Here is a 13,217-nt window from a genome sequence, read left to right as displayed (position 1 = left end):
GAGAACGGGGGTAGCCTGGGGGAATTTCAGGGGATTTCGGGGTCCTGCGGACAGACCTGTTGGCAACCTGGGGGCCGCGCGCGGCGAGGGCTGGAGCTCTGATCGCGCCCTCTGCGCCCCGGGGCTCAGCCTGCGGCTCCCGCGGAGGCCCCAGCGCTGGACCGGGGGAGAGGCAGCGGCTGCCTGGAAAGGGGCGGGGCTCGGCCGGGGGCGGAGGGACTCCAGGGCCACGCAGACAGCCCTGCAGACCCACTCAGCGGGCGACCGGCTCGCGCGCCTGCAGGATCCCGAGAGCCGCGGGCGCCCCGGCTTTTCCCCCTTCGACCCCCGCTTCGGTCCCGCCCCCCAAAAGTGCAAAACATTTTACAAAGTGTGCCGTGCCCCGCGGGCTAGGTTAGAGTCCCCGGGGCGAACGGCCGTGCTTGTCGGGCGAGAGCACTGGGATCCGTGCACCCGGCTCGAGCAGCGGGTCTGGGTGTGCGAGGGCAGGCGGAGAGCGAGTGCGAGCGCGCTGCAGAGCCCGCGCCGAAACCCACGTCCCTTCGCCACTGTCCTCGGGATAGATGGATCCATTTCTGCTTTCTGACATTTTCCTGCTGGGGGGATGGGGGGGCGGAGAGAAGGGGGGAAGGGCAGAGAGGGGTGGGGGGAGAGAGAGGGAGAGAGGCAGAAAGGCAGTCAGCTTCCCCCAGCCCTGTTTTGTTTTCTCTAATTGGTCCTGGGGGAGGCGAGGAAATTGGACAGAGGCTGGGCCCGGCGAGCTGGGCTGCCTTTAATTGGCTCCTTTTTTTAACTGGAGGGGAATCAAACAGGAGAGCGAGCGACAAAGGGTGGGAGAGCGAAAGACCGAACGAGGAGCCGCGAGGAGGAGGGAGGAGGGGAGGGAGAGGAGGGAGGAGGTGGGGGCAGGCCGGGGGAGGCGGGGGGGAGCGCGGAATGAAAAGCTCGGGGTGGGGGGGAGAACGCAGCACAGCGAAGCCCAAGTTGCCGAGCGAGCCAAGAGCTCCCACGGCCCGGAGCCCCGCGGCCGCCGCGCCCGGGAGCCCGGCCCGGCCCGGCCCGGCCCCGCCTGCTTTGGGCCCCCGCCGGCAGAGGCCGCCGGGCGGGGGCGGAGACGACCAACTTGGGGCGCGGCGCAGCCCCGCTCTCCCGAGAGCTCCGAGCCCGGGAGCGCCACCGCCGCGACCAGACGGCGGGAGCGGAGCGCGGCGAGCGGAGGCGGCGAGCGGCTCCAGCTGCGCAGCCCCGGCCTCCGCGAAAGCGCGAATATTTTTCAAACGACTCAAACTTTCCTTCTTTCCCCGCGTTCTGGGGCCTCTCTTGGATGGAATTGTTCTCCTGATTCCCGCGGGGCGCTGGGGCGCGATTCCTCCCCGGGGTTCCTCCGCGGCTCGGCTAACTTCGCGGACCCGGGGACCCGTGGCTCTCGCCCCTCGGCGGAGCCCAGCCCGCGCTTCTCCCCGGCTCTGGAGGCCCAGAGTCGGGGCTTTTCGCCTGCGAGAGGACGCCTAGCCCGGCCCCCTATGATCGGGCCATTGAGCCCCCAGCACCGGCCGCGGAACTGGAGATAGCGGAATAACCCGAGCCAAGCCCCAGCCTCCCCGCCCCCGCTCCACGGAGGGGCGTCCCCTGGGCGGGGAAACGACAAGTTTGTCAGTCGTCGGTGGCCTGTTGGATCCAAGCGCCTCCGCCTCCGCGGAGGGGTCCCTGGAACCCAGAACCCCGAGCGGACAGCCCTGGGGACCCGGAGAGGCTCGGCGGCCGGGCTCCTTGGGCCGGGGCGCTGGCTGCTGCGCCGGGCGCGCCGAGGCACCCGGGGCCAGGCCAGCGCCCCCTGCGTCCCCACGCGGGCAGCGGCCCCGCCGGCGGAGAAACCCGGATCGCTGCCGCTGCCGCCGCCGCCGCCTCTTCAGTCTCCTGGTCGCCGCCGCTGCCCCCTCCGTCGCCTCTCGGGAAAGGGGAAGAGGCAAGGGGCACCAAGGGGCCCCGGCGGATGCGCCCCCCACTGCCTCTCGGGCTGCGCCGCCTCGCGGGGATGAAGCACGGGCCGTGAAGATGGAGGTGACCTGCCTTCTACTTCTAGCGCTGATCCCCTTCCACTGCCGGGGACAAGGAGTCTACGGTAAGAGCCCGCGTCCCGCTGTAAGCCCGTTCAGCCCCGCGCGGAAACTTTGCAAGAGGCGCAAAGTGCGGGCTGCGCGGGTTTGGTGGGTACCCCGGTTCGGACTCTGGAGTGGATGCCCGGGTCCCCGCCCTTTTCCAGAGCGCGAGGAAATCGAGCTAGCTGCTTCAGCGCACAGAGGCAGGTCTTAGGGTCTGGCGTTAAGCAGGGGATGCCAGGGGGAGGTAGTACCCACTTTCCCAAACCCTGCCTGGGGCGGGAATGAATCGGAAGCCTTGAGAGCATCCAGTTGGCCCGGGAGACCCTGACAGACCGCACACCGGGAACTGAGAAAGCGACTTGCACCGAAATCTTGTCCCACCCTGACTCGGCCTCTGGAGTGGAAGCCAAGGGCTGCACGATCTGGAGTTGCGCGCGGCTTGCGGGCGAGCTGGCTGCCAGCTCCGCGGCCCGGCGGCGGGCTCGCCTTCCCAGCTCTCTCGCTGGGCTTCGCTTCTTGACAGCCCAAGCGGATGCAGGCATTTCCTAGATTCGGCTCCCCAGACGCCAGGATCCCTTCTCAGACCTCTCCTGAGCCGGTTAGTTCTTCCTGTCCCTGGTTCCCAGCTACAAAACCCCAGCTCCACCTTCCTTCTCCCTGCGCGCACACAGACATTCAGCCACGGTCCCCGGGAAAGCAAACCCGGCACGCGCCCGTCAGGTGACGTGTCCAAACTCTGCCTCCTGCCCACGCAGCTTTGCTCCCGCGTCTGGCTTTCAGACGCCGAGGGAACTCTGGTTACCCCCTTCTCCCTTCTCTCTCCTGGGTTTTCCGGGGGAAAGATCCTGCGAGCCCGGCATCATCCGTTCAGGGTCACACGGGCTCATCCCTCTCAGAAACCCTCCGTCTGAGTTCTAGCAGGCGGTCATGCCCTGACCCACAGCACAAAAAGTCTTTGGGGCCCGGTGGCCCTTACCGTATCTTCTCCTGACTGCAGGGTGGTCTGTGTGGGTCACTTTTTTAATGCGTTGTAGCTGGAGTGGGGACAATTCTCTTTCTTTAGGGTGGACGACCTGATTATTCACCTCTAAATCAGGAGAGGGTTTGAGCTGTTCTGGGGAGCAGGTGAGAGCTGAGGTATTGTCCCCTCGGTTGCCATCCTCGAGTGCAGATGCTAAATGCCTCTTTCTGGGGATGCCTGGCAAGCGGGAGGGGTGTCCTGGGGTGGTGTATCTGTGAGGTGACATCCTCCTGGCCCTACACAGCTAGCTAGATTGGGTTTAATTCCCCGGGGAGGCTGGCTCAGGCATCTGGCCAAACTCTGCTTCTTAATTAGTTTGTGTGTCTCTTACTGCCTGGCCCTTTACGTAGGCCAGAAAGGGGAAGAAGGGATTGCAGCAGGGACTGAGAGAGGCTGGGCTGTGGAGAGGAGCCCACTGAGCGGGTTCCAGAGGCCTCGGCTTCCCCGGGGCAGGGGCGGATATCCGGGTGTACTGAGCAGGTCCTGTTTCTTTTTTCTCCTCAAGATTTCCCTACAGCTTCACTGCCTCCTTAAGTGTTGACCTCAGGAGGGACCAGCCAAGGCCTCTGCCTTCTCACCACGCCCCAGGGGCTCTGGAGAGTGATGGGGACCCACCCCCTCCGCCTCTGCTGCCGGCCTCTGTGCTGCTCTTCCTTCTCAGTGCCCTGGGGCAGATCTGGCAGGCTCATCTCCTGGCCATCCGTCTCCTCCATCCCCTCTAGCTTCTTCACCCTTCTCCAGGACTGCATAAGACCCATCTCAAAGAGGCTCTTGTGAGCCTGGCCTGGAAACCCCAGCCATGAGGGCAAGGGGTGGGGCAGTGGTCTCTGTGGACCCTCACTCATAGGACTCTGGGGCCAGGATTTAGCCATTGCCTTATAAGTCCCGCTTTCACTGTATTTTCTCCACTCCCTCGCGTGCCTGGGTTCTAGCTGCTCTCAGAGCCAATCAAGGTGGGCTTGGTGCACTGGGGCCACCTGGAGCCCTTGGGTGACATTCTTTCCACTTGCCCTTTGAGAGTTTACCTCCAAGGAAGTCTGGGGCCCCTGGGGAATTGCAGGGTGGAAAGCCTTAATCGGGGTGGATGGAGAGAATGGAAGATCTAGTGTGAGGAGAAGGATGTCAAGCGGCTATGATGCTAGAAATTTGGTCAGCTCTAGCAGAAGGGAGAACTACTGTATCACTGGGTCTGGGTTAAGAAACAGTATGGAGAGCTAGTTCTTCTGCGCCCTGCCCCCCACTCCAAAGCAGGTGAGAAAAGAGTGTGAGGGTGAGAGTTGGTCGCTCATGCCCATCCATGCCTGTATGTAGGCACCCAGCATGGTGCCTGGCACGGGCAAATATTTGTTGCATGAATGAAGGGCCATTGTTGGGAGGAAGTTGAGGAAATGCTTCTTGAAATTCTTTCTCTCCTAGAAGTCTGTGCAGGATGGTTTTCAGCAGGGTAGTGGGGGCTCTTCGAGAGTCTCTGCTTAGGGCAAGTCATGGAGTCCTAGGCTGGCAGCCGTAGGGCACCTTAGCTGCCGTGGCAGTGAGCGGGGAGGCAGAAGCTTTTACTCGAGGCACAAAAGATAAAAGTGTGCCTGGGCAAGGGAGTCCCTGCATCTTCCCAGCCTGTGTGGCTAAGGGAGTGGCAGATTAACATGGAAGCTGAACTGAGAAGAGGGAGGAAGAACAGGATGTGGAGGATGAAGCCATCAGGATCTTGCCTGGGCCGTGGCTCTCTGCTGAGGCTGGTAGGAAGAAGGTGCCTGGAGCTCTATGCCCAGCTTCCCTCTGAGTGTCCACTTGTTGGCTCCGAGTCCCACTGTCCACAGTAGGGTTGGGGAGGTGCTCTCAGTCTGGTCAGGTGGCTCTGCTCTGGGGAGCACAGATGCTACGGCAGCTGAGTACTGGAGCAGATGGTCCGTTTGGAGCTGGGCTCCTCTTCTCTCCCACCTCCCAATCTCCTGGGCCAGTTTGTTGTGCTCCGGGGTGGATCTTGTAGTCTGCTTTCTGGCATGCCAGGGGGAGGTGGGCTGGCCACAGAGACCTCGTTTTGGGGCAAAGACAGTAGCCAGGTGATGGAGGAGAAGTGTCCTGTGTGTGGTTAGCATCAGAGAACACCCTCTCCTCCACCCTGGCTTCCTCTCTTCCTCCCATAGCCGCTGGACTTCCAGCCAGCAGCAGGTCAGTGGGACTCCTCTCCCTTTCAAAAACACAACAAACCCCTGGATTATTTAATATGCAGGAGTGGGAATTGACATTATCCTTAAGACAGGTTGTTTGCAACTTACTGGTGGAAGTCAAAATATTTCACTAAAGGTGTCATCAGAAACTACTATCCTATGCTAATTTTTGTGGGAACATGAAGACAGATGTTGAGTAATTTGACAAGAGCAACATAGCTTACAGAATTATCACCAAGTCAGGTTTTTTCCCCTCCTCTGAGGGGTGCAGAAAGGGAATTTGAGGAGGTATGTCTCCCAGTGCCACCTTCTGGGTGTTGATCTGGGTGTGGGCACCCTTGGGAGTTTTCACTGACATTTCTACCCCATACCTTGAAACTGGCTGCCCACTGGTGAAGGAAGTCATAGCATATGAAAACTCTGGCCTCCAAGGGCAAGCAGAAGGCTTGAGGTTTTCTAAGTATCCTTGAGGAGGTACCTGCCTCTTGTCCCTTCTTCCTTCTCAGTTATGGAAACTAAACGAGGGAGAAAGAGGACCTTGTGTTCACAGATCCAGGCTGTTTTGTTTGCTTTGTCAGCATTATCTGCACCACCTCCCCACCTCCCACCCCCCCAAGTTTAAGTTGGCCCCTCAGCTAGTCTGAGGGCTCCCAGGCCTCATTTCAGGCAGGAGAGTCCACTCTTCAGGTCAAGAGCCACATGACGTCCCACCCTACACTGCAGGCTGCAGATCTGTGCTTCCTGCCTAGAAGGGGGCTCTGGGAAATGGGGGTGGTTAGAGAGGAGGAGTTTGTTTATTAGCCGGGAAAGCACCTCTTTGAGGGGCTGGGTGCGAACAGGCTGAGAGCCTCCTTGTAATTGGCCGGACCTGACTATGAGCTGCTGGGGCCAGGGTGGCAAAGCCTCATTTAGAGCCTGGTATTAGCTCTGCTTTGCTGGAACATGGAGGGACCGGGCGGGGGGCTCCATAGGGAGAATGGAGAGAGCTAATCACAGCCGCCAAGGCCGGCAAATGAATGATGCAGGAAATCAATACCTGGGGGCGGGAGTGGAAATCCGGGCAGTGGCAGCGGCCACTGCTTCTCTCCAGCTGCGCAGGAGGCACGGGCAGGACTGGGAGGAGTGAGACAGCCAGGAGTCTGAGGCCCTCCTCTCCCCTGTACCCTCCCCCAACCCCACCCCACCCCGCTCCCTTCCGTCTTCCTCTCCCCTACTCTTACCTGTTATCTCCTGGGGTCCGGGTTCACGGAGGTTGGGCCAGGAGATGCCCCATCAGGCAAAAACACGGAACCTGGGAGATGGGACCTTGGGTCGCTCAGTCCTGGTGAGCCTTCCCGGACTCTGACCTGCCTCTGGACTCTGGGGCCTGAGAAGGGCCCAGGCGCCTGGGGACCCTGCCCTGTGCCATGGGCACTGCCGCTCCAGATGTGGCCAGCAGGGGGAGGGCTTGGCCATCACATTGCTTCTTGCCTTTCCTGGGCTCCCTTGGCCTCAAGCCTCCCAGTAGGATGAGAGTTATTCTAATTACTTAGCCTGGGGCCCACGGGGGCTCCGTAGGGCCTTCTGAAGCTCCAGACTTCCCCCACCATCTCCCATGTTCCCACCCTAGCATCCCAGGGCATTTGCCTATGTTCAGAGCCACACTTCCAACACCCTAGATTGGAGGAGAGCTTCCTAGGTTGGGGCTTGGCTGGGTTGGTTCTTGACCCATGGGGCTGTGTGCAGAGCAGGGGCTCATGCTCTGGCAGAGCTGCCTCTTTGAGAACCTGGGTATGGCCCCTCTTCTGCATCTTCCTCTCCACAGTCAGAAGACCCTGCTGTGCACTGGTACTAGGTGTTAAAGGGCCCCTGTTGCATTTAGATGCTGATACAGAAGGCACGAGCAATGCCTAACTCAAAGGAATGAACCTATTTTTTCTTAATTCAATCTCCCTTTTCCCACGCCTATGAATAACATGTGTTTTCTGCAAAAACAATCAGAGAAAACATAAAAGCATAAGGAAGAAAGTAAAACTCACGTGACATCCTGCACTGCATTCGACGGTGATTCTTTCAGGCGTCTTCTTGTGCAAAGAGGACTGAGCTTTTCCTCGTTTAGCCTCATCGGGTCTCCATGGCGGCACGTGGGACCTCTTGTGGTGGTGCGTGAACTCAGTAGTTGCAGCATTTGAGCTTAGTTGCTTCACGGCATGTGGGATCTTAGTTTCCTGACCAGGGATGGAACCTGTGTCCCCTGCATTGCAAGGCAGATTCTTAACCACTAGACTACTAGGGAAGTCCTAGGAATGAATATTTTAGGGAGAATTGTTGGTTATAACAACATCTTATAGGTGTGTAAGTGCCATGTGCATTAACAAGCGTTTTCACACCTTTGCCTGCTTTGATCCCATAACCTTCTGAGAGGTCAGAACAGTGGGTCCTATTGTCCCCATTTAATAGATGAGGAAACCAAGGTTCTAAGAGTGTAAGGATTTGCTCAAGGTCATACAGCTGGTAGGCAGTGGCTTGGAGACTCGGTCCCAGTGGGCCTTCTGATTTGGAAGTAGGACAACAACATGGTGTCCGTCTCATGTGTGCCAAATCATTTCTGTTGTGTCCAACTCTTTGTGACCCTATGGACTGTAGCCTGCCAGGGTTCTCTGTCCATGGGATTCCGAAGTAAGAACACTGGAGTGGGTTGCCTTTCCCTCCTCCAGGGATCTTCCCCACCCAGGGATCAAACCTGCATCTCTTCTGTCTCTCTTATCCATCAGCAGGTGGATTCTTTACCACTGGCGCCACCTGGAATGCCCGGTGTCCCTCTCACTATCCATTAAATTACTGAGTACCTTCCTGATTAAGGCCCTGTTCTGAGCATTGACAGGGCTACTGAGATAAATAAGATGCAGGCTCTGCCCTCAAAGAGAAGGAGAGAGGAATCACATACAAGACGGTGGTTCCTGGAAGATCTTGATAAATGCCATGTGGCAAGGGCAGATAAAGGGCTCTGGGAATTCCAAGGGGGAGGAAATTACTTCCAAAGCCTTTTAGAGGAGGGGGGCATTTGAACTGGCCTTGACAAATAGAAGTAAGGAGAGAGAAGGGCATCCCAGGTGGATGGCTTATTATGGCAAAGGCAAGGAGGATGTGTGTGTGGGGGAGGGGCGGGGGGGGAGTAGTGAGTCATTCATTTGGGCTGGAGTGTAGGTTGAAAGGGAGTCAGGGCAGTGAGAGTTGGAGCAGTAAAGGAATACTGATAAAAATTGCTAACATTAACTTCCCAGGATGAGATCAGGAATATGTATTGTCTTCTTTAATCTTTATCACAATCCCTTAGGAGAGAGTCATTCATCAGCCTGGTTTATCAAAGAGTTAACTGAGGACTCAGAGGCTGAATTTACTTGTCCAAGTGGCAGAACTGGACTTGAACCCAAATTGAACCCAAGTGGCAGAGCTGGGCTTGCTGATTATAAGGCCTGTGCCTAGAGGCAGTAGGCTGGACTCTTGGGTTTTGGGGGTAGTATTGGCAGGGTCTTGAGCAGGTGAATGGGTTGATATGACCCAGGGAGCTTGTTCATATTAGGCTGGGTAGTCCTGTAGCTGTGTGTTTTGAGGAGGCTGTGGTTAAGAGGAGGTCAACTGGTCAGGAGATCTGGCAGTTATCTGACGAGGTTGTATTGAGAGCTTGATCCAGGATGGTGGCTGTGAGAATGGACAGGAAGGAGGATTTTGAACGGAGGAGGGACATGAACTGACACCTTTTTAATAGAATCTCTCTGGCCACCATGTAGAGACTAGACTGTAGGAGGCTGGGGATGAGGGTGGGGGACAGATCCAGTAGAGACTGTTACAAAAGGCGAGAAGTGAGACTGCCCAGTCACTAGGTCCTGACAGTGGTTCAGAGCTCGGAGAAGGGCTAGGAGCTGTTTGGAGTTGGGAAGCTTGGCACACAATGGCAATGAGATAGAACAAAGACCACAGTAAGTCAGACAGGTTTGGCGCAGTGGAGTAAAGTAGTTCAATGTCTGGATTTCTGGTAAGGGACCCGGTTTTGAACCAGCTGCGAGAGTCCGAGAAATTACATCTGCTTTCAAAGCTGTGGCTTTACTGCTTGTCAGATGGGTTTGTGATAAGCATGCAATGAGCCATACCTGGGAAGCCCTGAGCACTGTGCCGGGCACTCAGCAAGTCCTCTGTGAATAGTTGTTGTTTTTTTTTTTAAGTCTTTATTGAATTTGTTACAATATTGCTTCTGTTTTATGTTTTGGTGTTTTGGCCGGAGGCATGTGGGATCTTAGCTTCCTTACCACGGATCGAACCCACACCCTCTGCACTGGAAGGTGAAGTCTTAACCACTGGACTTCCAGGGAAGTCCCCTCAGTGAATAGCTTGATTTGAATGACAGTGTCGGTGCAGTTTTGAACTTCATGCGATTCTGGCACTGGGATGTCTGGGAGAGATGTTGATGGAGCAGGTGGATGTGGGTGGGGGGTGCTCAGGAGGGAGACATCTGTTCTGAGAGATGGACTCGCATCTCTGGATTTATGTCCACACAGCGCTGTGGGCTGAGACCATGAGCTGGGATGAAATTGCCAAGGAAGTGTCCAGCAGGAATGAACACAGTGCTGTAAAGCAACTACACTGGAGTGAGCATTTTCTAAAAAGTGGCCAACGAAGACAGGATAGAGTGAGAGAGGAGACTGGGCTAAGACCAGTGCCCTGGAGGGTGGGGGAGGAGAAGGTGGAGACAGACCCGGTGGCCCCAGGGAGGTAGGAGGAGACTCAAGAGAGGACAGGGACGGGAAAGCCAGGGAAGGGATGGAGTCCAGGGGAGAAAGGGCCACCTGAGATGGGAGAGGAGCTGGAGTAAGGGCCATCTGGGGACTGGGAGGTTGGTGGGGAGGCGGCTGCAGCATAGAGTAGGGTCTTCGAGGACCAGTGGGAGTCCCCCGGGGATTTCTGATTTGGTGGGTCCGAGGCTGAGCAGAGATAATGCATTTCTAACAAACTCCTGGGGAATGCTGTTGCGGCTGGCCCACGGGTTGCTCTTTGAGCAGCAAGAGTAGGCAGGAAAGAGGATTGGACTCAGATGGGACAACTTGGGTTGGTGGGCCAGGGGGTCAGCTCACTGAGGGCCCCTAACCCAGGAGTCTTGACTCTCTGAGCTCAGCTTCCTTATTTGGAAGGCTGGTTCAGGCACACCCACCTCTTGGGATTGCAGAGGAGCTGAGAGGGATAGCACTTTGTAAACTCTGAGGCGCACTATGAGGACTCTGTTTAGGGCTGGCGGGCAGATGCTAGGGAGCCCCGGGTGTGGGCGGCGTATGGAAGCAGGAGGTGCAGGCCACAGGCCAGGGAGGGCTGGAACCCCAGTTTCCCTTGCCAGGCCGGGCCTTCTGCCCGTGAGAAGCTGGAGATGCAGTGCGGGGGCGGGGTGGGGGGGCTGCTGACGTGTGTGGGCCCGGAGTTGCTGCTGGGCTGGCCTTGGAGATTCCACCCCAGGCTCTTCTTGGTTCGTTTCCAGTCCCAGAAACTCAGCCGAGATTGACTTTGATGATCTGGAGGGTTGGAAGCTGTGCAGAGAAGTGGTTCTCAGCCTGGGCAGCCTGTCAGAACCACCTGGAGAGCTTTTTCAACAACAGATGCCTGGCTCCGCCCCCAGACCTCCTGAATCAGAAACTCCGCAGGTGGCATCAAGGCAGCTGTGTTTGGAAGAGCCCTCCAGTTGATTCCTGGGCACAGCTGGTGTAGACAGTGCATCTGAATGAGTCAGGCCCAAGCAGATGCCGTCTTCCCTTGGGTTTTCTGAGGGCATCTCTGCGTTTTCCAGGTCACTATCCAAGCTTTGTTTCTACCATGATCATCTGGACACTCAGGTCTTAAAAAAAAAAAAAAAAACCTCACTATTTTTTAAATGATGAACCACGGGACTTTCTAGTTTTGTGGTTCTAACTGGAGCATCTAGGTCAGGAGCCTAGGAGACTGGACTCTCTTGCCCTTCTTCTAGCCAGGGATTTTCCTAGAGAAAATTTCTCTCTCCTAGAGAGATCCCAAGAAACTGCTCCAGGAATGTCATTTTCAATAGGCAAATTATGTTACCTTTTGGAAATGTGGCCTTTTTTTTATTCTCTTCTCGTTTTAGTTCAGAGAAAATGAAACTTCCAGAGCTGGACCACACTGCAAGCAGTTCAATGTAAAACAAGCAGATATTGAATGAGTATCTGCTGAGTATCTGGAGGGACGGTCGGTGCTATGGCTGCAGAGGTGAGGGACACCTGCCCCCAGGAGCTCGCAGTGCAGCAGGAGAACGGAGTCTTTCCCAGCATCCTTATCTTACAGTTGGAAAAGCTGAGGCTCAGCTCAAGGGACTTGCCTAAGGCCCAGCAGTTAGCAGGTAGTGGAGTCAGGATTTGAACTCAAGGCTGCTCCATGCCAAGTCTCATGCTTGCCCCGAGTGTGACCTTCCTGAGGGCAATAACAGACGATTGTTTTGTTCCCCAGACTATGCTGTGGGTGATGGGGTGCTGATGAGGACCCTCGGTCCTATTGTTGTTGTTGTTGAGTCACTCAGTCATGTCTGACTCCGTGCAGCCCAGTGGACTGCAGCACACCAGCTCCCGGAGCTTCCTCAAACTCACATCCATCGAGTCGGTGATGCCATCCAACCATCTTGTCCTCTGTCGTCCCCGTCTCCTCCTGCCCTCAGTCTTTCCCAGCATCAGGGTCTTTTCCAATGAGTCAGCTCTTCCCATCCGGTGGCCAAAGTATTGGAGCTTCAGTTTCAGCAGCAGTCCTTCCAATGAATATTCAGGATTGATTTCCTTTAGGATTGACTAATTTGATCTCCTTGCAGTTCAAGGGACTCTCAAGAGTCTTCTCTTGTCCTGTACCAGTTAGGAATCACATTCTGAAGACTTCCCTGGTGGTCCAGTGGTTAAGACTCTGCCCTTCCAGTATAGGAGGCGTGGATTTGATACCTGGTTGGAGAACTAAGATCCCACATGCCATGCTGGGAGGCCAAAAAAAAGAGTCACATTTTGTTGCCAGAACCAAAGAATTGACTACAGAGTCTCAAACAAATTAAAGTGACTTTCTAAAGTCTAGAAGTAGGCTATGCACAGCTGTTCTGGTGGTTCCTTGCTCACTAGAGATCCAGGTCCCTTTCATCTTGTTCTTCTGATCTCCTTACAGTGGTGCTTCTCAAACCTCCTGCATATTAGAATTACCTGGAACTGTTAAAAAAAAAAAAAGCGTTTAGGTCATATATCAAATAAATCAGAATGTCTGCAAGTGAGAACCAGGGATCAGCATTTTTTAAAAAAAATCCCCAGGTGATTCTGATGTGCAGCAAAGTTCGGGAACCTTTGCCTTAGGGCGTTTTGCCTCAAAGTCACCAAAGGGCTGCTGGGGCTCAGCCATCACGACACATTCCAGACAGGAAGAAGGAAGGAACACTTCCAACGGCGAGTCATTTACCCAGTCAGAAAAGTTGAGTCAGCTTTTCCAGGAGCCCCCTCCGAATGATGTCTGCTTACATCTTACTGGCCCTTCTTAGGTGAGGGAGGCTGAGAAATACAGCCTTTTAGATGGATTTTCACCTAAGCGAACATCAGGGTTTATTTAGATAGAAGGGGAGAATGAAAGCTGGGTAGGTAATGAGCAGTCTTTACCACAAATCCCCACCTCGGGATCAGCTGGTGTTTCTTGAAATGAGCAGATTTAGATGGATGTGAACAGCTGTTCCTCTCCCCACCTCCCTGGACCCTGCCAGCCTAGTTCAGGTGGGTGGGAGGCTCTGGCTGCTCTGAGGACGCCCAGAAGGAACCTTAGAGAAGACTGGAAGCCAGGGCAAGGAAGAGGTTTGCTAGCGCCCCCGCCTCTGACATTCCTATGAGTCCAGCTGCCCATCTGCTCGTGCTCGTTTCCCCCTCCTCACCCCACACACTG

General features: G+C 56.0%; 1 protein-coding gene across 2 annotated transcripts in view; it reads left to right on the top strand.

The window, feature by feature from the left end:
* Positions 1-1,243: 1,243 nt before the first annotated feature.
* The window catches only part of MDGA1 (MAM domain containing glycosylphosphatidylinositol anchor 1), a 58,899-nt gene continuing 46,925 nt past the window's right edge, over positions 1,244-13,217 (top strand). For both annotated transcript variants that reach the window (XM_055407107.2, XM_055407106.2), the window contains exon 1: positions 1,244-2,122. In XM_055407107.2, coding sequence (XP_055263082.1) covers positions 2,056-2,122 — 67 coding nt within the window. In that variant the 5' untranslated portion in view covers positions 1,244-2,055. The remainder of the gene's footprint in view (positions 2,123-13,217) is intronic.

Source organism: Moschus berezovskii, chromosome 23 (assembly GCF_049115385.1).
Source record: "Moschus berezovskii isolate FMDL1 chromosome 23, NW_MosBer_1.0, whole genome shotgun sequence".
Taxonomy (NCBI): Eukaryota; Metazoa; Chordata; class Mammalia; order Artiodactyla; family Moschidae; genus Moschus; species Moschus berezovskii.
The sequence above is the reverse complement of the archived record's forward strand: the minus strand, read 5'-3'. Positions and strand labels throughout refer to the sequence as shown.